Raw genomic sequence first — 24,005 nt, forward strand, 5'->3', positions numbered from 1 at the left:
ATAAGGTGACAAGTCAAGTTTGACAAATTGTACCATTGTAGATATGGTATGGTAATTAATCCAGTGCAATAAATAAGTTTGTTGATTTGGAGACAGACTGGTTGGGACTTCAGTGCTGAGAATTAAATTTAGTGTCATTTCAATATTTTCCCCACAAAGATTTCCCATGTTCTTTACATTCTTCAATCAGAGCTTACAGGAAAACCCAGCTGATTAACAATGATATATTCCTTGCTTTTAATTGTAATCAGAAAATTGAGATAGTTTAGAACTTAGCCCTGTTCAAAACAGAAATTAAAGATATCTTTTAATTCCTTATATTCAGACAATTGGTGCAGCTTTAACGATTCTTTCCGTTCCAAAGGCTCAATATCAACAGAACATATAGCCAGTTCAAGGTTAATCCTTTTACTCAGATTTGCCTCCTCCCCCATACATTTCTAAGCTGTAGTGTTGTTCTGTATACCTCTGGTATCTATTCCAGTATTAATGTTTAGATGATTGGTCCTTCAAGTAACTTGTTGGGAGATATTGTCAATGTAAGTAGAAGCAAAAATGAGAATTCTCAACTTCAAGAAAGCCGAAACATCCTGAAGTTGGTTGTCACCTATTTTTGGGCAATTCTGGAAACCATTTCTCCTACCAACAAAACACCTTCCATTCTTTAGTTAGTTTAATTGCAGAAACCCCATTATGATAAGCTGGAAACTGCAAAGAAGCATTCTGTGCAGGTAGGATTTTCATGGTTTTATTCAATTTGACATGGGGACCTCAATCTAGTTTATGTCTGATAATATTCACATTGAAAAGGTAATAATTGTCACAGAATATCAAACAATAATAGAGCTGCTGATCGAGATAAAATGGCGTATGTAATAAGGCAGTACTTCATGGATATTACTCTGACATTTAAAACTAAGGTTCCGCACAGTTAAGTAATTACTAAAGTTAGATCTTATGGGATTCAGGGTGAACTTGCCAATTGGATACAATGTTGGCTTGATGGTAGGAGAGAGGGTGGTGGTGGTGGAGGGTTGTTTTTCAGATTGGAGGCCTGTGACCATTGGTGTTCCACGGGAATCAGTACTGGGTCTTTTGTCATTTACTGGTTTCTTTGTCATTTATATAAATGATTTGGATGAGAATATAGGAGACAGAGTAAGTATGCAGATGACACCAAAATTGGCAGTATAGTGCACAGTTAAGGAGGTTGTGTAAGATTACAAAGAGATCTTGATCAATTGGGTCAATGGGCTGAAGAAGGGCAGGAGGAGTTTAATTTGGATAATGTGAGGTATTGCATTTTGGTAGTAGAAACAAGGACAGGACTTATTCAATTAATGGTAGGGCCCTGGTTAGTGTTGTAGAACAGAGAGACCTAGGGGTTCAGGTACATTTTTTTTGAAATTTGCATCACAGGCAGACAGGATGGTTAAGAAGGTATTTAGCCTTCATTGCTCAGACCTTTTGAGCACAGGAGTTGGAATGTTATGTTGAGATTGTACAGGACATTAATAAGGCCTCTCCTGGAGTAGTGTGTGCAGTTGTGGTCACCCTGTTATAGGAAGGATATTATTAAACTGGAGTAGGTTCAGAAAAGATTTACAAGGATGTTGCTGGGAATGGAGGGTTTGAGATATGAAAATAGACTGGAAAGACTAGGACATTTTCCCACTGGAGCAAGTTGAAGGTGACCTTATTGAGGTTTATAAAATCATAAGGGACAGAGATAAAGTGAATGACAAGGGTCTTTTCCCTAGGGTGGGGGAGTTCAAAAACTAGGGGCATATTTTTAAGAGGAGAAAGATTTGAAAAGGACATGAAGAGCCATTTTTGTTTTTACAGTGTGGTTTGTGTGTGGAAATGAACTATCAGTGAAACTGGTGGATGTGGGTACAGTTGCAACATTTAAAAGACATTTGGATAACTTCATGAATAGAAAATGTTTGGGGAGATATGAGTCAAGCGTAGGCAGTTGGGACTAGTTTAGTTTGGAACATAGTTGGCGTGGACTGGTTGTACCAAAGGGTGTTTCCATGCTGTATGACTCTAAATTCATTAGAATAGCATCTAAAACACAGCCTCTGTGCAAAGGAGTTACACTTTTTTTTTGCCCTCAATTTCTTTCACGTGGCAGGCAAAAGGTGTACACGATCACCCCAGGCCAGAAACAAAGACAGAAGCTGAAGCGAGGAGATCAATCCACAAGAAAAGACCATATGGTGAAAATGGATGCTATAAAAATAAAAGAGACCTACAGGTATGATGTAATGTTGCAGTTACAGTCCTATACAAGTGGTGCTGAAACAGAGGAGGATGTATAATTAGGGCATCTTGATGCTAACACATGAGCAAAATAAATATTACCAACTTTGTTTCACAGGTGAAGATGTTGTGATTGAGTTAACCTCACCCAAAGTAGTTACTTGCTGTTATAGAACAGATTGATGTCATTGACTTGGTAGTCTTCTGTAGTGGTTTAACCATGAGGTCAGTCAAAATATTTAATGGACAGAAAGGAAAGCACTAGTCCAATCCTAAATATTTTCAGAGCAATATTTATACATTAAAATTTATCCTAAATCAAAAGGACTTGGGTATATAAAAGTGGTAAGATTTTACTGGTCTACTCCTAAAATACAATTGACAATGGAAATGGATCAGCAGGTGGTGCATTTGAAGCATCAAATACCAAACAACCCAATATTGAGATCTTAATTCCACAAGTTCTGACACTGAAATAACATGCGGTGGTTATCCTATGCACATTGTTTGGACTGCCCTATAATCAGTGATGACCTGCTTCCACTTTTTCATGCTTTTGTGACCTCCAAACTTAACTGTTCTAATTCTCTTCTGGGCATCCTCTCATAGCCTAGCCTTCATAAGCTTTAATGTAATCAAAGCTTTGCTGTCTATAAGCTTTCATACAGTTGCTCATTGACGAATCCTGACTGACAAATCTGTCAATGCCTCAAATTTAATCTCCAAGGGCTTCTCACATTTTCTTAGCAACCTTCTGCAGCCTAACACCCATGAACTGTGGCTTTTTACACACACCTCACACTTCTTATCCCCCCTCAAAACTACCACTAGCTTCCCAGACTCTGCAAATTCCTCCTGTAACCTTTCTTTTCGCTACCTTACTCTCCTTTAAAACCCTTCTTAAAAATCTAACTTTTATAGCAGGTTCTTCCATTGCCCCTCGTAATATCTTTATCATTCATTGACTCAATTTAGAAAGTTCTCTCATATCAAAGTAGTGTATAAATGCAAGTTGTTCAAAAAATCACATTAAACTGTTACTTAATAAACATTTGTTTGCTCAGCTTTTAACAGGTCCAATTGAAAACGAAGGATCTCAGCCAACATTTACTTCGAATCCAAAAAGTGTGTTGTCCAATCTCTACGTAAATGGAAACCTGGAAGAATGTGTAGCAGTTGAGAACATCTCTGGTACTCCATGCTTCTCATATACAAATGGGCATGACCTCGGAAAGCCCACCTATCTTTATGATCCACACTGCGAAATGGATATCAGCAGAATCTATAGCAGATGTGCACAATTTAGTGCAGGGTGCCATAATCCTGGGAATTATGGTGGCCCCGTTACAAACTGCAGTACAAATTTTGAGTGTGGAGATTACCCCAACTGGAACAAAATTACTTTGGGAAAGAATGCTTACAGCAACTCTTTTATTAGATATTCTCAAGGTTCTTCAGATCCTTGTAATGAAACTGCCAGTCCTAAGAACTTTAGAGACCCAATGCAGAATGCACAAACTACAATAAACAGCATGAACAAGACCATGTACCAGACCTCCAAGCCCAACCCGGATGAATATTGTGATTATCTATATGATGCTATGTTCCTGCAAAATCAGAATAGCACCTATGTTCCTGCTGCTATTTATCCACTTTAGAGTTTCCCCACATGCAATCACCCATAACTGCTGTGGTAATGTGAAGGGCAGAAACATAGAATTCTATCAATAATAAGAATCAACTTTTTTTTTTTTAAGTCTTAACTAAACCACCTATGAACTGGAAGATATTTAACATTCCAACTGGAAGTTTTTAAAACATCAATTCAAACATAACATGCACTTATTATTTAAAGAAAAACAAAAAAAGAAAAACTTCATCGGTTCAAATCATGCTGAAATTTCTTCTCTAGAATTTACTGTAAATACTGGGTGAATTTATATCAGCCTAAATGAAAGACTATTAAAAATAGTGATGCAAATCCGGCAGCATGATTGCAATGAACAAACAATAACTAAGGTTATCATTCTTGCTGATACCCTGTATGACATTCTGCAGCACGTTCTGAGACATATTCGCCATGTCATAATGAAATGTAGTACAATAAATATCATACTCATTTAATTCATTGATGTACATAAATTGCAGCTCACTCATCCACATGTGAAAATAAATGGCCGACAGATGTCATTTTCAAAAAGGATGTTTAGCACAATGGATTAATGGTTGTAAAACATTTATTGCTTTTCAGATGTTACCTTAAGATTAATTTTAAATACCAGATTGTCTCATGTAGAAAACACAAAATCAAGTACATTGTACATATCAAGTGTACATAACAATGCCTATGTGAATGTTGAGTGTAGGTACCCAATTACACTGAGAAAACAGTGTTGCCAGAATCTGAAAGGTTGCGCTATGGGGGATTTCTTTACTAAGGTCACAAGTGCTCTTATTATATTTGACCCATGTCATATGTCATACAGGGATAATTTTTGATTGCCAGAGACAGCAAAAAAAATCATTCTTTTAAACTTTCTACTTCAACAGGAGGGAGATATAATCATTTTTTTTTAGAAAATTTCACCTGTGTGCCTTTTTTGATTATAAGTACTTTGCTTTGTGCAGTTTTATTACAATGCTTCATTTTAAATTTATAATGTATAATATGGAAATGCTGTCAAATCTTAGTACCAGCCTGAAGATAGTGTCGTATAGTTGTGACGTCATTAAAAATACCTACATGGAATAAAACTATATGCATTGTGTTAATATTTGAATACCATCAAATAAAGCTAAACATAAAAATATATTATGAATGTCCTGATGAGTTCAACTTTAGTTAGGAAGTACGAGTTTGGTTTAACATTTAGTTTGTTGTCCCAAATTGCCATTTGTTTTAATTTAATGAAGTAGTCAAGGATCCTGCAATCAAGTGTGAGGCGTGGGTCATGGGGCACTTGTGTGCATTTAATCAAAACTGTATGTCTAAAAATGTTGTTGTGACATGCTTATTAAATAGCATAATAACAAGCTCTTCTTGCAAGAGTTGACCATGTACTAAACTTACACCACATAATTCATCAGAAGTGCAGTAACATTAATTCTGCAGAGATTTTCTTGATCCCTAATTGTCTCAATGTTGGGGTTAAGATTTTGTCAAGCTGAATGTGTATGGGAGTCAAAGGCAAGCTTGACATTCTGTGTACTGTGAACAAGACAATGAAACATCTTAATGCAGCACTACATCAGTTATATTCTAAGATCTTAATGAGTTTTTCAGACATGAAATATCTGGGCTTTCAGGAATGTGCACAGAACCCTGCTTCAGTAACTTCTTTCCAGGAGGTCAAATGATTATCTCAGCAGGTCTGGCGGCACCTGTGAAGGAAAAAACAGAGTTAAACATTAACTCTGTTTTTTCCTTCACAGATGCTGCCAGACCTGTTGAGCTTTTCCAGCAACTTTGTTTTTGTTCCGGATTTACAGCATCTACAGTTCTTTTATTTGGTCAAATGAGTATGCCCAGGTTAAGTCATTTAGTTCTGCAAACTAATCTTACAATAATAGTATGAGGTTCTGTTGTGGTGGCTATGTGAAGTTTCATGTTTTAAAAGAAATTGTTCAAGGGATGTGGCTAAGCCAGCATTTATTGCTATCTCTGATTGTCCAAAGTGCAGTTAAGAATCAACCACATTGCTGAAGGTCTGGAGTCACACGGAAGCCAGACCAGGTAAGGCTGGCAATTTCTTTCCTTAAAGAACATTAGTAAACCAGGTAGGTTTTTACAACAATTGGTAGTGGTTACATAATCACCATGCGGCTAGCTCTAAGTTCACATGTTCAAATTTATGGCTGGTACAAAGATAAGGGAGGAGCAGCCATATCCGTCATTAGTCGGAAAAAAGCATTCACTTAAGGACTGAAATTTGGCTGGCCTTACACTAAAGTGACAGCATTTGACAGTTTTAAGGATCAGTAGTGTGCACCTGTGCTACTGAAAAACTCTTCAATCAAAGCTTGCAGGGCTACAAAATAAACTTGAACAAAAACTGAATCATAAATGGGGAAAAAATCACAAACTCCTTCCTCATAAAGAGGTATTGTTGATATTCTGAATACATAAATAGGAATCATGAAATCTACCATGATGCAAAATCCTTAAAAGGCTTAGGCTTGTGAATTGTTTCATGAGATTGAGCTCATCCAATAAAAAGTGACAGAAATCAGCTAACAAAAACTGATTTTGGATATTGCATTGTAAGAAAAACTGACAAGTTGATTGCCCAAGATTGTGTATGATATTTAAAAGGCCACAAGCTTAGTAGTGTAGTGACATCATTCAATAAAAAAAACAGCAAGGCCAATTGAAAGAAAACATTTATTTTCTTGGTATCCAAACATAATTTCAATTTAAGTAAATAATGAAAAAAATCTCTCAATCCATTAAAGCCTTGAAGTCAGAAGACATGAAAAGACAATGACTGTTGTCCAGCAGAGTCCCAGATAACATGAACGATTCCATTTGTAATAAAAATGACAGTTCACTGACAGTTACATTCTCATAACCCAGTGTAAAAATTCTGACAGTACCAATATATTGGTAGTAAAATTGAAACAATGCCGAAGTTAACAGCCTCAAGATTTCTATTTAAACCCCCAAGCCTAATTATAGATTATTTAACTTTCTTTATGCATATCGCAAACAAATCAATCTGTGATCCAACACACTGAAACTTTGAGATTTCAGACTTTATTTTTGCAACACTCTCCTTTAAAAAATAATGCACTGATTCAGCAATATCCTATACAAACTCAGAAAGCAGTTTCCTCTTTGTAGAGTTAATGCCATACCACTCATGCAAAAGGTAGAAGATCAAAGTGCTTTGCCATGAGCCTAAACCTAAATTGACAGGTTGGATCAAATTAAAGAGGGGTTTCAGCAAATGCTGTAAAGCTCTTCACACGAGCAAAGAACAAAGGTGTGTACATTTTATCAATATCAAATGTGGTAACAGCAGTCTCACCAGTTGACCTAAGAAATAACATAAAAAATTAGACATATTTTGCAAATTCTGCATAAAAGTAGAATATTTTTATAATTTGGTATATTTAGAGGTAGAAGTGAAGGGTCGAAGTAATGGATGGGCTGAAGGTTGATGGAAAGGTGGTACTGGCTGGTCATGTTTAGAACAGATAAACTGCCTGATCTGGATGGATCCAATCTTTACATGAGGAAGGAGTAGCGATAGTGGAAGGGGCTGCCACAATCTTCCCTTGACATGGACAGCATGCCAGATTACTGGAGAATATCAAAGTTTCTATCAATTTTCAGTCCATCCATTACTTTGACCATCTTCACTTCTACCTCGTCCTTAACAAATATTGATGCAAACTATTCAAGTATTTTAGCATTACCTTGCACCTCCTAAGCATAAATGACGTTTTTTTTATCCCTAATAAGCCCAATCTGCCTATTACTACCTCTTAATTACACTAGTAGAAGACTTTAGAGATCTTTTTACGTCACCTGTCTCAGTATTCTCACATTCTCTCTTTACCAGTCATATTTTCCTGATTATTTCCCCTTTCAACTTCATGTGTTTTTCCCAGTTCTCACTTTAAGCATTCATACATGATAGCCACTCTTTTGTTTCTCCACATTTTTTCATGAGGCTGTAATTTTGGTTCCTTTGCCATTTGCTCTTGTTGGAATGTAACTGGTCTGTAGTTAAACCATTTCCTCCTTTAAAAATTAGCTCAACTGTTGTTTCATTATGGTTTTTTCTGTTAGTCTTTGATTCCATTCTGCTCAGCTAGATCTGCTATCATTCCACTGAAGTTAGTCTTCTGCTAATTTAGAGGTTCTACTACTTGAGACTTTTTCTTACTCTTCTCCATTATTAATGAAGAATATCAAGTATGACAATAAAGTATTCAAGGAAATATGTAAGGGCATCCTGTAGGCCAGTCAGTTTAATATTAGTGCTGGGTAAGGTTTTAAAACAATAATTGGGCAAAACAAAACCAAAAAACACTTGGAGAAGTTTGAGATAATTAAAGAGAGACAGCATTGATATATAAAAGGCAGATGGTACTCGTCTAATCTATTTGAAGTTTTTGATTAAGTTACAAAGAAAGTCAATGATGATAATGCAAAGGATGTTGGTTAGATGTGAAATGCTATCTTAGCATCCAACGTCACAAAATAAAAGGCTGGTTAATAAAACCAAGGCCCATGGAATAGGGGGTTTGGTGTCAGCTTGGAAGAAGAAAGTTCAATGACAGAAAATAGCAAATTGTGGAAAATAGTTGGTTTCAGAATGCAGCATGGAACACAGCCATATTCCCAAAGGATTAGTGCTGGGACCACAGCTTTTATTTCGACTGGAACAAAGAATAATTTTTCAAAATTTGACAATGGTGCCAAACTTGATGGTTTAGGTAAGCTAGACAATGAAAAGCCACTTCTACTAGCTGATGGTATAAGGATTAGGAGATACAGGTTTTAAGGCTTTGGTATGAGATGCAAGGGAGATTTGAGGAAGATCAGTTTTTAGCTGCAAAGGTAATGACCTGGAACTCGCTGCTCATAGGGAGACAGAAGTGAGGACAGTGAATGATTTCAAAAACATAATGGGTGGGCAATTGAGGGAACGTGCAGGACTGTGGGGATGAAGTAGGAAAATAGGACTGGCTATATTGTTCTACAGGGACCCAGCATTATGGACTCAATGTTCGAATGCTTCTTAATGACTCAATGAGAAACCAAGGGACAGCACAGTTGAAGTAATAATCCCTTCAATGCAGAGGATTTGAAATTGTCCTCTGTTTTAACAGGTTTCACACTCTAATATTCTTTGGCAGTAAAAAGCAGGCCAACATGTACTTAAATTGAAAAGCAGAATATTGTGGATTCTGAAAACCTGAAGTATAAAATCCCTAAGTCACTTGAGGTCCTGAAAATCGAATTCAAGGAGCTAGGAATTATAAAACAGGACTTCAAGAGCAGTAATCTCAGGATTACTCTCAGTGCCATGCACCAGTTAGCATAAGAACAAGAGGACTGATTGATTGAACACATAGTTGGAGAACTAGTGTAGGAGGGAGGGCCTCAGATTTCTGAGGCATTGGGACCACTTGAGGGTACGTGTACAAGTTGATCAATGTAAATCTTAACAGGACTGAGACTGATATACTCACAGGGAGATTTGTTAATGCTACTGGAGTTCGTTTAAACTAATTTCTCAGGGGGATGGGAACCTGGGGGGTAATCCAAACGAGTTAAATTGGAAATAAGTAGTAGAAAAGTGGATTAAAATTCAGCAAAACAAAGCTCAGAATCGAGTTTGATATTCCGCATTTGAAACAAAGAGAAGACGTTAAGGGAACTCTACATGAATGCACACAGCACTCGCAACGATAGATGGTTTAAATGCACACTATAAGTAAATGTTAGTAATATAATTGCATTACAGAAACATGGCTGCAAGCTGAACAAGACTGGGAAATGAATATTCAAAAGATATTGAATGTTTAGGAAGGACAGATGAGAAAGAAAAGGAGTTGCATTGATAATGAGATTGGAACAGAACACTAGTAAGGGAGATCTCAGATCTGGAACAATGTATGGAATTTATTTGAGTGGAACTAAGAGTCACAGACATCTACAGCATGGAAACAGACCCTTCAGCCCAACTTGTCCATGATGACCAGGTTTCTTAAACTGAACTAGTTCCATTGCCTGTGTTTGGCCCATTTATCGCTAAACCTTTCCCTTCCATGTACCTGTCCAAACGTCGTCTAAATGTTGTAACTGTACTCACCATTAACACTTTCTTTGGCAGCTCATTCCATCTATGCACTACCCTCTGTGTGAAATGGCTGCCCTTCAGGTCCCTTTTAAATCTTACCCCTCTCACCTTAAACCTATGCCTTCTAGTTTTGGACTCCCCTAACCCTTGGGAAAAGACCTTTGCCATTCACCTTTTCTATGCCCCTCCTGATTTTATACACCTCTATAAGGTCACCTCTCAGTCTCCTATGCTCCAGGGAAAAAAGCCTCAGTCTATCCAGCATCTCCTTATAATTCAAACTCTCCACTCTTGGTAATATCCCTGTAAATCTTTTTTGCACCCTTTCCAGTTTAATAATATCCTTCCTGTAGCAGGGCGACCAGAATTCTATGCAGTACTCCAAATGTGGCCTTACCAATGTCTTGTATAGGCATAATATGATGTCCCAACTCCTGTACTCAATGCTCTGACCGATGAAGGCAAGCATACCAAACGCAGTCTTCACCATCCTGTGACGTCATTTTCAATGAACTATATACCCTAGGTCTCTCTGTTTGCCAACACTCTCCAGGGCCCTACTATCAACTGTGTGACCTCGCATTTATCCAAATTAAACTCCATCTGTCATTCTTTGGCTCACTGGCCCAGTTGATCAAGATCCCGTTGTATTCTTAGATAACCTTCTTTACTGTCCACTATACCACCAATTTTGGTGTCATCCGCAAGCTGACAAACCATGCCTCCTATATTCTCATCCAAATTGTTTACATAAATGACAACAACAGTGGACCTAGCACTGATCCTTGTGACACACCGCTGGTCACAGGTCTCCAGGCTGAACATCAACCCTCTACCACCACCCTGTCTCCTGCCGTCAAGCCAATTTTCTATCCAATTGGATAGCTCCCCCTGGATCCCATGTGATCTAACACTACTAACCAGTCGACCATGCGGAGCCATGTTGAACCCCTTGCTAAAGTCCATGTACACATCATCTACCGGCTCTGCCTTCGTCTTCATAGTCACCTCTTTAAAAAACTCAATCAAGTTTGTGAGACACAATTTTCCACGCTCATTATCCCTAATCAGTCCTTACCTTTCCAAATGCACGTAGATCCTGTGTCTCAGAACCCCTCCAACAACTTACCTATCACTAATGTCAAGCTCACTGATCTATAGTTCCCAGGCTTTTCCTTGCAGCCTTTATTAAATAATGGCACATCATTAGCCAGCCCCAGTCTTCTGGCATCTCACCTGTGACTGTCAATGATACAAATACCTCTGCTAGGGGCCCCGCAATGTTCTGGGATACACCTAATCAGTTCCCAGGGATTTATCTACCTTTATGCGTTTTAAGACCTCCTGCACTTCCTCTTCTATCATGAGGACTCTTTTCAAGACATCACTATGTATTTCCCTGATTTCCCTAGCTTGCATGTCTTTCTCCACAGTAATACTGATGTGAAATGTTCGTTTAGGATCTCATCCATTTTCTGTAGTTCCACACATAGATGGCCTCATTGATCTTTAAGGGATCATATTCTCTTCCCAGTTACTCTTTTTCCTTTTATATACTTGCAGAATCTCTCTAGATTCTATGCTATTTCATGTCTCCTTTTTGCCCTCCTGATTTGCCTCTTAAGTGTACTCCTATACCCCCTATATTCAACAAGGGATTCACTAGATCCTAGCTGTTCGTACCTGAGATATTGCTCCTCCTTTTTCTTAACCTGAGCCTCCAAATCTCTAATCATACAGTCATATAGCATGGAAGCAGTCCCTTTGGTCTAACCAGTCCACGCTGACCATAATTCCAAACTGAACTAGTCCCACCTGCCTGCGCTCGGCCCATATCGCCCCAAACATTTCTTATTCATGTACTTATTCAAATGTCTTTTAAAGCTTGTAACTGTACTTGTATCCACCCTGTCATGTCTTTGTTAAATCTTTCTCCTTTCACCTTAAAAATATGCCCCCTATTCTTGAAATTCCCCATTCTAAGGAAAAGACACCTGCCATTCACCTTACCTATACCCACCATGACTTAATAAACCTTAAGGTCACCCCTCAACCTCCTATACTCCAGTGAAAAAGGTTCCAGCCTATCCAGCCTCTCCTTATAACTCAAGCCCTCTATTCCCAGCAACATCCTAGTAAATCTTATCTGACCCACTCCAACCTAATAATATCCTTCCTATAACAGGATGACCAGAACTGGACACAGTACTCCATAAGAGGCCTCACCAATGTCCTGTACAACCTCAATATGATGTCCTAGCACCTAAACTCAAAGGTCACATGTTCACAGGATGGTTAAGAAGCCATGTGATGCAAATTTCAAAAAAATGTCATCTGGTGTTCCCCACTCCTACCAGGCTTTGCCCTTCACTAACAGGAACATGCCATCCCTAAACTCTTTACATTTTGCTTTTTAAAGCCTTCCACTTGCCAGTCATCCCATCACCTGTAAACAGCCTCCCACAAGCAACTTTTGCAAGTTCTTGTCTAATAACATCAAAAGTGGCCTTGTCCCAAATTAGAACTCTAACTGGTAGATCAGGCCTATTGTTTTCCATAACTATTTTAAAACCAAGAGAATGAGGGTCACCGGTCACAAAATGTTCCCCCAATGTCAGTAAGGACCCTCACCAACTTCTACAGATGCACCATTGAAAGCATACTGTCTGGGTGCATAATGGCCTGGTATGGCAACTGCTCGGCCCAGGACCATAAGAAACTACAGAAGGTTATGTGCACAGCCCAAACGATCACGGAAGGCAACCTTCCGTCCATGGACTCCATTTACATGGCTCGTTGCTGCAGAAAGGCTGTCAACATCATCAAAGACCCATTGCACCCCAGTGACGATCTACTACAACCTCTTCCATCAGGCAGAAGATATGGAAGCTTGAACACATCCACCAGCAGGTTCAGGAACAGCTTCTTCCCAGCTGTTTAAATTAGACTGATGAATGGACTCTCTAGCGTCAAATATTGCTGGTCTTGCTAGCATTGATCTCGTCTAGCACAAGCACTGTGCAATATAACCTGTATGCCTCTGTCTAAGTCTATTTACAACCTCTGATCTGTACATCCTTGCTTACTCTGATCTGCTTGTACTACTCATAAACAAAGCTTTTCACTGTACTTTGGTACACATGACAATATATCAATCAATCACTAACATCTCAGTCACTTGCCCTGCCTTATTTCCCAAGAGTATTATAATCATAGAGTAATGGAAACAGACCCTTTGGTCCAACTCGCCCACGCCAACCAGACATCCCAATCTGACCTAGTCCTGTTTGTCAGCATTAGGCCCATATTCCTCTCAACCCTCCTAATCATATACCCATCCAAATGCCTTTTAAACTTTGTAATTGCACCTACCTCCACCACTTCCTCTTGTAGCTTGTTCCATACGTGCACCACCTCTGTGTGAAAAGTTACCCCTCAGTTCTTCCTATCCCTCGGTCCTTTTTAAATCTTTCTGCTCTCAACATAAACCTATGCCCTCTAGTTTTGGACTCCTCCACCCTAGGAAAATAACCTTGGCTATTCACCCTATTCATATCCCTCATGATTTTATAAACCTCTATTAGGTCACCCCTCAACCTCTGACACTCCAGGGATAAAAGCCCCAGCCTCTCCCTATAAATCAAACCCTCCAGTCCTGGCAACGCCCTTGTAAACCATTTTTTGCACCTTCTCTAGTAGAGCCACAATAAAGGGCAGCAGACATTGGTAGCCTGTATGTAACTCCAGTCAAAAAAGCAATGGGAGTGTGGGCATGGTATTAATTAGGTGATGAAAGAAGATTATCACGTGCAACAAAACAATCATGGGTGAGTGTAATCTGCATATAGATTGGATAAACCAATTGTGCACAAAGCTGTGGAGGACAGGTTTCTAGAGTTTATTAAAGATGGTTTTCTAGAGCAGATGTTGAAGAAATTACTAGAGGACAAGCTATTTTGGATACGGTATTATGTAATGACAAATGGCTAATTAATAACCTCTTTGTAACTGAAACTTTAGGGATGACTGACCACAATCTGATAAACATTTACACTGAATGACCACACTTAATTCAATCTGAAGCAAAGGTGTTAAATTTGAATATGGGAAATTATGAAATCATAAAGCACCAGTTCACTGAGGTAGCTTGGGAAAATACATTAAAAGGCAATGGATAGAAAAAAATACTATTAACAACCATTATATGGCTTTGGGCAATTATACATTCCTTCAAGGTGCAAAACCTACAAAAGGTCAGTTGACCATGGCTGACAAAGGAGGTTAAAGGTTGTATGACATTGAAAGAAAATATTACAGAGTGACCAGAAACAGAGATAAATCTGAGGATCGGCAAGTTTTTAAGAATACAGCGAGGAAGACCAAGAAACTGATAAGAAAAGGAAGAACAAAGTAAGAGTGCAATCTAATAAAATATCATAAAATTGGACTATAAAAAACTTCAACAAGTATTGTAAAAAGGAAACCTTTGGCCAAAACGAATATAGGTTCATTAAAAGCAGAGTCAGGCGAAGCTTTAATAGGAAACCAGGAATGGCAGAGAAGCTAAATTACTACTGTTTGTCTGTTTTCACGAGGAAGATACAAGAAACCACCCAGAATTACAGATCCAAGAGTCTGGGAAAATGAAGAGTTTAAGGAAACTAGTAAAAATGTTGTACTGGATGAATTAATAGGGCTGAATGTTGACAAGTTCCTGGGGTGTAATAGTCCATATCCCAGAGTGCTGAAGGTGGCGGCTATAAATATTGCTGATGCATTGGTAATCATCTTCCAAAATTCCACAGATTTTAGAATGATGTATTTTTGAAGCTTACAAATGTCACCCTACCATTTAAGATAGGAGCAAGGGGACAAAAAAGGAACTACAGACCCATCAGCCTTACTTTGGGTAGTAGGGAATCTATTATAATGGACGTGATAAATGGACACTTGGTTAAAAATGGTCTGATTGGGCATAGCATGGATTTGCAGATGGAAAACAGTGACTGTCCAACTTGCTGGGACATTCTGTTACTAATAAAGTTGATAAAGGATAGTCAACGCATGCAGTATATTTGGATTTTCAGAAGGCTTTTGATAAGGTTCCTTCTCCCTCACAGGAGGCTGGCTCGAAAAATTAAAGTGCACGATGTAGGAGGTAATGTATTGGCATGGATTAAGTATTGGCTAACAAACAGCAGGAATAAATGTGTCATTTTTGCTTTGGCAAAACCGTGATTAGTGTAGTAATGAAGCATTCGATCAGCATGATCTTATTTAATGCTCCGTGGACTTGACACTTACTCCTGTTCCTATTGTTCCCAAGCGAAAATAAAATGGCAGCATCTAACCAAGGAACAGACTCTAAACCATTTACAACTACGTTCAAAGAAATTAACTGTGCAACAAAATGAATGATCGGAGATATACCTGCTGATATACCTGTTGATCAGCAATAGCTTTTTTACATCTTATATACAAAATATTTTAAAATCCACACTGTAATTAAAAAGAACTCAAGCTAGTCTTTTGTTTGCAAACGAAGTTACAATCTATACACTTTCATTCTAAAATTTGTAGGCATTCTTGTATGGATGAAACTACATTGATCCTGCAGTTATAGTGCAAATGAAGCATAAACCTGGCCTAACATTGAAATGAATAGGAGTATGGCTAGCATTCAACTTGCACCTGTAGAGCGTGCAGGTTTAGTGTTGTTGCAAAGTTGCTGCTTATGAGGGGAGAATGCAAATTGGATGGGCACTTGAGGTAACTTGTAAGGCTATGGAGATAGAGCAGGAAAATGAGACTAACTGGAATCTGCTAGAGACCCAATACTGACTCAAATTATGAGAATTCAACCTGTAGTGCTCTGCTGATATACCTTAAGTTCCGTGATGCAACTCACAAATGATATCCCGAGTATGAAAACACAGCATTTTGCATCCAGATCTTTTGTGACTAACTCATCGTTGCTTCCAGAAGCCTGGGTCTAAATGACCCTGGACATCTCCCCAAGACATGATTCTGCCCAATCTCCTTGCCAACCCGCCACCCCCAAATTGGGAATTTGTTGCTCATCTTGAATTGCCCATGAACTGAAGGATTGATTACTTAACTTAGAAGGCACCTTAGGATCAACCACATTGTGATAAGTCCAGAGTCACATAGATGTCAGATAGGCAAAAGTGGCAGATTTTGCTTTTGTAAAGGAGATCCGGGAGCCAGATGGGATTTTATAACAATTGATGATAGATGATTTGCCATCACCACTGTGACTAGCTATGTGATCTCAATTCATTAAGTGAATACAAATTCCACTGGTTACTGTGGTGGGATTTGAATCAATACCCATACAGCATTGCTGAGTCTCTATTTAACTAGTCCTTTTAACTAGCCACACCACCATCCAATTAGTGAGAGACCCCCCAATACTCCAGTCTGTGATAAGGAACCGATTCTTTGCCCCACCCCTAGCCATGACTCAGGGTTGGCTGACTCCCTTGCTTCAGATGTGGGATTGACTAACATCGCTGCCAAGATTCAGGTCTGACTTTCACAGTCATCCCAAACACTGCCTCAAGACTCCTTTGTTCCATTCCAATTCCAGGCAGACCTCCTCTTGAGACATGGCTGACATCATGACTGCACGCAGTAGTACACTGAGCACATCCAAGCACTGAAGGTATATGAGCGGTAGCAAGGGGAGATTCCCTACTAGATTTCTAGCTGCTGCTCAAGAAAACGGACAAAGTCTAGGACAGCAATTTTCCCTTCTATTAAAGATAGCATATAAATATAATTAGCTGTAGTTGCCAATAGGTAGATCAAAAAGAATGAAAGTCAGCTTTGCAGGATGAAAAATAAATATTGGGATCCAACTATAAATACAGAACAACTGATGCTATGGAACAGGCAGTCCTACATTGCATGCCAATGGGTCTTGACATGCAGGATTCACTGTCTGGTATCATTGGGGACTGATTTAACAGGTGTTTTAATACTGGTCAAATTGGCTCACTAGTAGTGGGTGCAAGTTATTACAGACTATTTAATATAAGTTCTGAATTCTTTAGTGCATTTTCTGGGAAAAGTACAGCATGCAATGACATGCCAAGATGAATCAGTGCCTTCAAATGATAGCTTCACCTGTTTGGCACTGAGAATCTATATTCAGGATTATCGTTAAATTATATCTATTACTGCAACAACACACTCCAATACTCACTTATAGGTAATCTGGCATGAGTGATGAAGCCAGATAAGTTTATTAAACCGCTGTCGACCACTGGAGCAAAGCTGTAATCCTACATGAAAACTATGTTCTGTCTCAGAAGAAGCAGGAGCACGGCGGTAATATCTGTATTTCTGATAGTCTGGAGTTTTCTGTTTCACAAAGAGAGAATAAGTCACATTTTTATTTTTCTTTTAAAGTGAGCACTTCTTTGTGGAAAGGAGATAATTACTTATTTATACTTGCCATTATTTAACTACAAGGAATTCCTGACAATATGTTTTCAAAAATTAGAGCAAGATAAATGGAAAAAACAAATAGCAATTACATTTTCTATAATAAAAACTTAAAAGCAATACAACATAATACACAAATTATTTTCTCTTTCTTCATGGACTAGGAGTTTGTTAAAGCTGCTCCAGTTTATTCACTGCACAAGTACAGCAGGAACCACATGACCTTGCCTCTTCTGAAGAAACAAAATTGCTCAGAAGAAATTCCTAATCTCAGTCACAACTTTTCTAGATGCCATCATTTATAAATACAGTACTCAACTAAAAAACACAAGTTGGTCAGCTTGAATGAATTCCATCCAATAGTTTGATTCCCTATTAATGTCATGACCATCTTGTAGCTAACCTGAACATTGAATGCACTTTTGGCACAGGAAGTTCAATATCTTGAATATCAAAGCAAAATATTGCAGATGCTGGAAATCTGAAACAAACACAGAGAATGCTGGAGAAACTCAGCATATCTGGAAGCATTTGTGGAGCCAGAAACACAGTGAAAGAACTCTAAAGAAGAGTCATATCGGAACGTTAACTCTGTTTCTCTCTCCACAGATGTTGCCAGACCTGCTGAGTTTCTCAAACATTCTCTGTGTTTGTTCTTGAATATCAAGGCTGATATTCGTAATCTAAAAATGAGGATAAACGTAGCCCAGCTATTCCAAAAGACACCAACTACATTAACATAGAGGGGACTGATTTTGTGCTCTTCTCACTCTTTAATAAGTATCACAGTACACTGAGGACTTGTCCACTGATTGTGTCTAATAAAACTTCAAACTAATAGGCAATTTTTTTTTCTCACATCATGAAATTATATAATCTAATTTTAAATGAGAATTTATGCCATGTCCACTGATTTCTAAGTGATTTCCTGCAACTTGTGTTTAGAATGATATAATTTCCAGTTCCCCATGTCCAATACCTACCTCCTCTTTCTTCTTCTTAGCCAGGACAGCAAATACTTTGGTCTGGTTATCTGTTTCTTGTGAGAGACGATAATGACCAAACAGAACAGCATCCATTCTAAAGTGAAGCAGAATCAATGTCACGAATGAGTTCCCCAGAAAGAATAATGCACAAACAGGTCAGGCAAATTTAACTAATGCACACAACTTGGCTGTAGAAACAACTTCTGTTTCAATTAACACATCTACTTACTTTATATCTGTTGTTTAAACGTTTTAATGAAACACAACTAATTTATTTTCAGATTTCCAGACATTTATAGCAATTTGTTCCAACAGTGCAATAACAAAAGGATTATTGAAATAACAATATGCTAGAAATTCACTAAAGGCAAAGTCAGGCTTTATATTTCAGGAGTACACCCAAAATTTCATTAGTCAACATAGCAAATGGCATATAAACAGTGATCAATCTCACTTCCCTCCCTTTTCCGATAGATCTACAGTATTTTCCTCTTTAACCATTATTGTTTTGAATATTATTATTGAATCTGTTTCCATAATCCGATCAGATAGTGCTTTCCAGATGATCACAGTTCATTGTGCAAATAAAATGCTTTTTTTATTTCGCTTTTGGTTCTTCTGGCAGTTATCTTAAATGTGTGTTCTCGTTGCTGATTTCTCTGAAAAAAAGGATGTTTCACATATTTACCCTATCAAATCCTTCTATGAATTTGAATAATTATATTAAATACACCTTTAATATGCTCTTCTTGATGGACAACAACATAACATTATTCAGTCTCTGAACATTACTGACATCCTGCATTCCAGGTATTCTAACACTTCCATTACATCCTCTCCGGGCCTTGCCATTCTTTCTAAATCATGGTGACCAGTTGGTGCCAAATCCATGATTTAGAAAGCATTTGCGTAACTTCCTGTATTTTCCATCTCTTTTTATAAAGCCAAGGATGCGATATCCTTAATTGCCATCTCAATGTTTCCTCAAACTTCCAAGGATTTCTTTATGTACATGTCTAGATTTCTTTGCCTCTGCATCCACTTTCAAATTGTACTGTTTAGTTCACAACATATCTCAGCATTCCTCCTACTAACATCTGTCACTTTACATTTCTCGACATTAAGCTGTATTTAAGATGAGTCTGCACCAATCTTCCTCAGCAATCCTCCTCACATTTCCAAGCTTTGTATCATCTGTATTTTTGGAAATTATGTCTTGTATACCCAGTTATTAATACACACCAAAAACAGCGGTGGTCCCTTGGGGAATACCATTGTAATAAATTCTTTTGAATCTTGAGAACAATGGTTCACCACTACACTCTCCTGCCTGTCCTTTAGTCAATACTGAATCAAGACTATTATTGTCACTAATATTGTGGGCCTCAATCTTGGAAATCAGTCTATCTTTCAAAAAATTTTTGTAAGTCCATGTATAAAAGAACATAAGTAGGCCATTCAGTCTTTCAGTATGTCTTTTACTTTTAGTAAATGCCTATGGGATTTTGGATCAGCATGTCTGTCCAATGCCCTCCTGAGTGAAAGATCCTTAGACAGCACCTTCCAAACCCACAAACACTGATCTAGCAGGACAAGGGCAGCAGATACATGGGAACACCACCACCTGTAAGCTCCCCTCACCATCCTGATCGTTATCCTGCCAATCCTTCACTGTCGCTGGGTCAAAACTGCAGGATACCCTCCCTAATGGCATTGTGGATCTACCTACAGCACATGGACTGCAACAGTTCAGGAAGGCAGCTCACCACTACCTTCTCAAGGGCAACTAGGGATGTGCAATAAATGCTGGTCCAGTCAGTGATGCCACATCCCACCAAAACCTTTGGTCACAGCAATCCTACCCTTAGGTGTTTCAAGTTTTTGAAAAGATTTGTAGCTCGGGTTGTGGATGAGGTTGTAGACTTGCTCGCCGAGCTGGCGGGTTTGGTTGCAAATATTTTGTCACCCTGCTAGGTAACATTGTCAGTGAGCATCCGGTGAAGCGTCAGTGTTCTGTGATTTATATGCCTCGGTTCGCTGGGGTGGTTGGCATTACTTCTGGTTCTGTTTTTCAGTGGTTTGTATATCGGATCCATTTCAACATGTTTGTTGACGGAGTTCCAATTGGAATGCCAGGTCCCCAGGAATTTCCTAGCACGTCTCTGCATACCTTGTGCTATTACGGATGTGTTATCCCAGTCGAATTCGTGTACTTCTCTGTCCATGCGTGTGGAGACCAGTGAGAATTAGCCGTGCTTCTTGGTGGTTAGTTGGTGTTCATGTATCCTTATTGTCAGTTTTCTTCCAGTTTGGCCTATGTAATGTTTTTCACGGTCCTTGCATGGTATTTTGAATATTGCGTTGGTTTTATTAGTTGTGGGTATGCGATCCTTTACATTCGTCAGTACCTGTTGCAGGGTGGTTGTTGGTTTGTGGGCTACCCTGATACCTAGGGGTATGAATAGTCTTGTGGTCATCTCTGATATGTCTCTGACGTATGGTAAGATGACTAGTGTGTCTGGCTGTGTTGAGTCTTTTTGTTATGGTCTGTCGCGGGACATAACGGAGGATTGTGCTTTTTGGGTATCCATTTCTTTTAAAAACTCCGTATAAGTGTTCTTGTTCTACTTTGTGCAATTCCAGATTGCTGCAGTGTGTTGAGGCCCATTTGAATAATGTCCTGATGCAGCTCCATTTATGGGTGCTGGGGTGGTTGCTGGAGTAGGTAAGCATCTGGTCCATATGTGTGGTCTTCCCATATGTGCTAGTCTGGAGTTCCCCGTTGTTCTTACATTCAACCATTATGTCTAGGAAGGGTAGTCGGTTATTGTTCTCTTCTTTTGTGAATTTTATTCCAGTGAGGATGTTGTTATATACAATATACAAAATACCATGCAAGGACCGTGAAAAACATTACATAGGCCAAACTGGAAGAAAACTGACAATAAGGATACACAAACACCAACTAGCCACCAAGAGACACGACCAATTCTCACTGGTCTCAATACACAAGGACAAAGGAGGACACGATCTGGACTGGGACAACACATCCATAAAAGCACAAGCCAAGCAGAGACAGGTCAGGGAATTCCTGGGGGCCTGGCATTCCAACTGGAGCTCCATCAACAAATACACTGAAGTGGACCCGATATACAAACTACTGAAAAACAGAACCAGGAGTAATGCCAAACACCCCATCAAAACAAGGTATATAAATAACAAGCAGGAGAGAACACTGATGCTTCACCGTATGTGCACTGATGATGTTACCTAGCAGGGTGACGAAACGTCTGAAACCAAACTTACCGGCTCAGAGAACAAGTCTACAACCTATACAATCTAATCCTACGCTGCCCATTGCAACACAATCTGTTTGGTAAAATCACGCAGAATATTTCTTAGGATGACTCATTTTCATTGGTAATCTATATTTCAATTTTGTTGATGCTATTCTTGGTTAAGCACCAGACTTTGGCCTGCAAAAAACTTTGGTCACAGCTGCAGTGCTGTGTCCAGTAATGGTTGCCACACTATAGGAAGGATATGATTACACAGGAGGGAGTGAAGAGGGGATTCACTAGGATGCTGCTTGGGTTGGAGCATTTTAGCTATAAAGAGAAGTTGGATAAGCTTAGGTTTTTTCTTTAGAGCAGAGAAGGCTAAGGGGGAATCTCACTGAGGTGTAGACTTTATTTTAAGTTAGCATTTTCAGATAAAACTCTGGAGCAGGTGGAACTTGAACTTGACTCTTCTGGCCCCCCACTGACGTATATAACGTTATGAGGGGCATGGACAGGGTGGATAGGGAGCAGCTGTTTCTCTTAGTTGAGGGGTCAATAAGGTGGGGGCATAATTTTAGCGTGAAGGGTGCAAGTTTAGAGGAGATTTCAGGAAAACGTTTTTCACCCAGAGGGGGATTGAGAATCAGGAATGCACTTTCTGGGAGGGCAGCAGAAACTGGAAATCTCAACTTAAAAAAAAGTATATGGATAAGCAATTGAAAGGTCATAATATTTGGGATTTAGGCAAAAAGTGGATAGTGGGATTAATAGAGATAGGTTGGTAGTTTCTCAATGGGCCAAAGGGCCTCTTCTGATCTGTATGACTCTATGCTTTAATTTTCCTTTGGACGGTCCTCTAGATCCAGCAACCAAAAGGTATTCTTTAAGCCTCTTCTGTACCTTTCAGAACTTTCAAGGCCTACCTGCTATTCCAATTAATGTTCCCTTTTGCATCCTGTTAAGTGTATCCTCTTTCTTTCTTCTACTCATCTTGTCCTTCCTCCTACTCATGTCATACTCTTTCTCTCCTTCGAATCACCTCTCCTTATAGCTCCCTCCTCCAGCTCCTTCCTTCACCTTCTAACCTGGTTAAGTTGCGAACTAGATTAAGTCTTGTCTACCTGTGTGCGTTGCCATAGAAAACGGAGTATAAAAAAGAATTATAAATAGAGTGTACTTCCCACAGGTGCTTTTTCTGTCATTCTCGATTTGACAAGAACATATTTTACTCTAACAATATGTTACATAACACATTTATTCTTATCTATTTTCTGACTCACCATGAATAATACCAGGGGATACTTTATGAAACAAATACATAAGGGGATTGCTCTGCTGGGAGAATGGCAAGGGGCAGGGGAGTGCAGAGACAAATAAGACTGACAGGCTCAGCTTCCTGTGGGTAGGAGGGAGTCTGAAGAAGATTGTAGGACAAGACAGGTCTACACCTGAACTGGTTTATTGGGATATGCAGGAAATTGACAGACTTGTGGGAATGGAGTGATGTCTGATTACTGAGCTCGCTGACGCTCGCTGAATCCAACAGGTAGGTGAGATACACTCACCTCCATATACAGCTGCGTTTTGCTTTGGTTTATTTGGTGGATTTCCAGGGATCTGGGAGAATCAGCCAGAACTTTCTGATCCAACACCCCTCACTTCGACTTTCCTGCCCATTCCCCAAAAACCTTGATTCTCCTGATCTAGAATCTATCTCTGCTTTCTAATGTGCATAAGGACTCTGTTCCTCCAGCTCTCTGTGGCAAGGAGCTCCAAAGACTCTCATCCTCAGAAAAAAGTCCTTTTCATCTCAGTCTTAAACTGACACACGTTTATTCTGAGATTGTGCCCTCGGGTCCTAGATTCTCCATGAGGGAAACATCCTCTCAGCATTTACCATGTTAAGCCCCTTAAGAATCCTATATGATACAATGAAGTAACCTCTCATTTTTCTAAATCCTATTGAGCTCAGTCCCAACTTGTTTAACCTTTATTCACAACACAACCCCTTCATACTGGGAATCATCTTGATGAACCTTCTCTGAAGTGCTTCCAATGAAATTGTATATTTTTTTTAATAAGAGGACCAAAACAGCTCACAATACTTGAGATGTGGTCTCACCAGCACCTTGGACAGTTGCAGTAAGACTTCCTTACTCTTATATTCCAACTCCTTTAAATTAAGGGCC

General features: G+C 39.0%; 2 protein-coding genes across 3 annotated transcripts in view; one reads left to right on the plus strand and one right to left on the minus strand.

Annotated features, from left to right (window-relative positions):
• The window catches only part of LOC125483158 (chorion-specific transcription factor GCMa-like), a 28,700-nt gene extending 24,599 nt beyond the window's left edge, over positions 1–4,101 (plus strand). The window contains exons 4-5 of the mRNA XM_048597100.1: positions 2,138–2,260; positions 3,330–4,101. Of these exons, the coding sequence (XP_048453057.1) occupies positions 2,138–2,260; positions 3,330–3,923 (717 nt within the window). The 3' untranslated portion in view covers positions 3,924–4,101. The remainder of the gene's footprint in view (positions 1–2,137; positions 2,261–3,329) is intronic.
• A 2,526-nt stretch (positions 4,102–6,627) lies between these two features.
• Positions 6,628–24,005, minus strand: part of fbxo9 (F-box protein 9) — an 87,888-nt gene continuing 70,510 nt past the window's right edge. For both annotated transcript variants that reach the window (XM_048597423.1, XM_048597424.1), the window contains 3 exons: positions 18,533–18,629; positions 17,308–17,465; positions 6,628–7,300 (listed from right to left, as the gene is read on the minus strand). In XM_048597423.1, the coding sequence (XP_048453380.1) occupies positions 7,192–7,300; positions 17,308–17,465; positions 18,533–18,629 (364 nt within the window). In that variant the 3' untranslated portion in view covers positions 6,628–7,191. The remainder of the gene's footprint in view (positions 7,301–17,307; positions 17,466–18,532; positions 18,630–24,005) is intronic.

This window comes from Rhincodon typus, chromosome 5 (genome assembly GCF_021869965.1).
Source record: "Rhincodon typus isolate 14 chromosome 5, sRhiTyp1.1, whole genome shotgun sequence".
NCBI lineage: Eukaryota > Metazoa > Chordata > Chondrichthyes > Orectolobiformes > Rhincodontidae > Rhincodon > Rhincodon typus.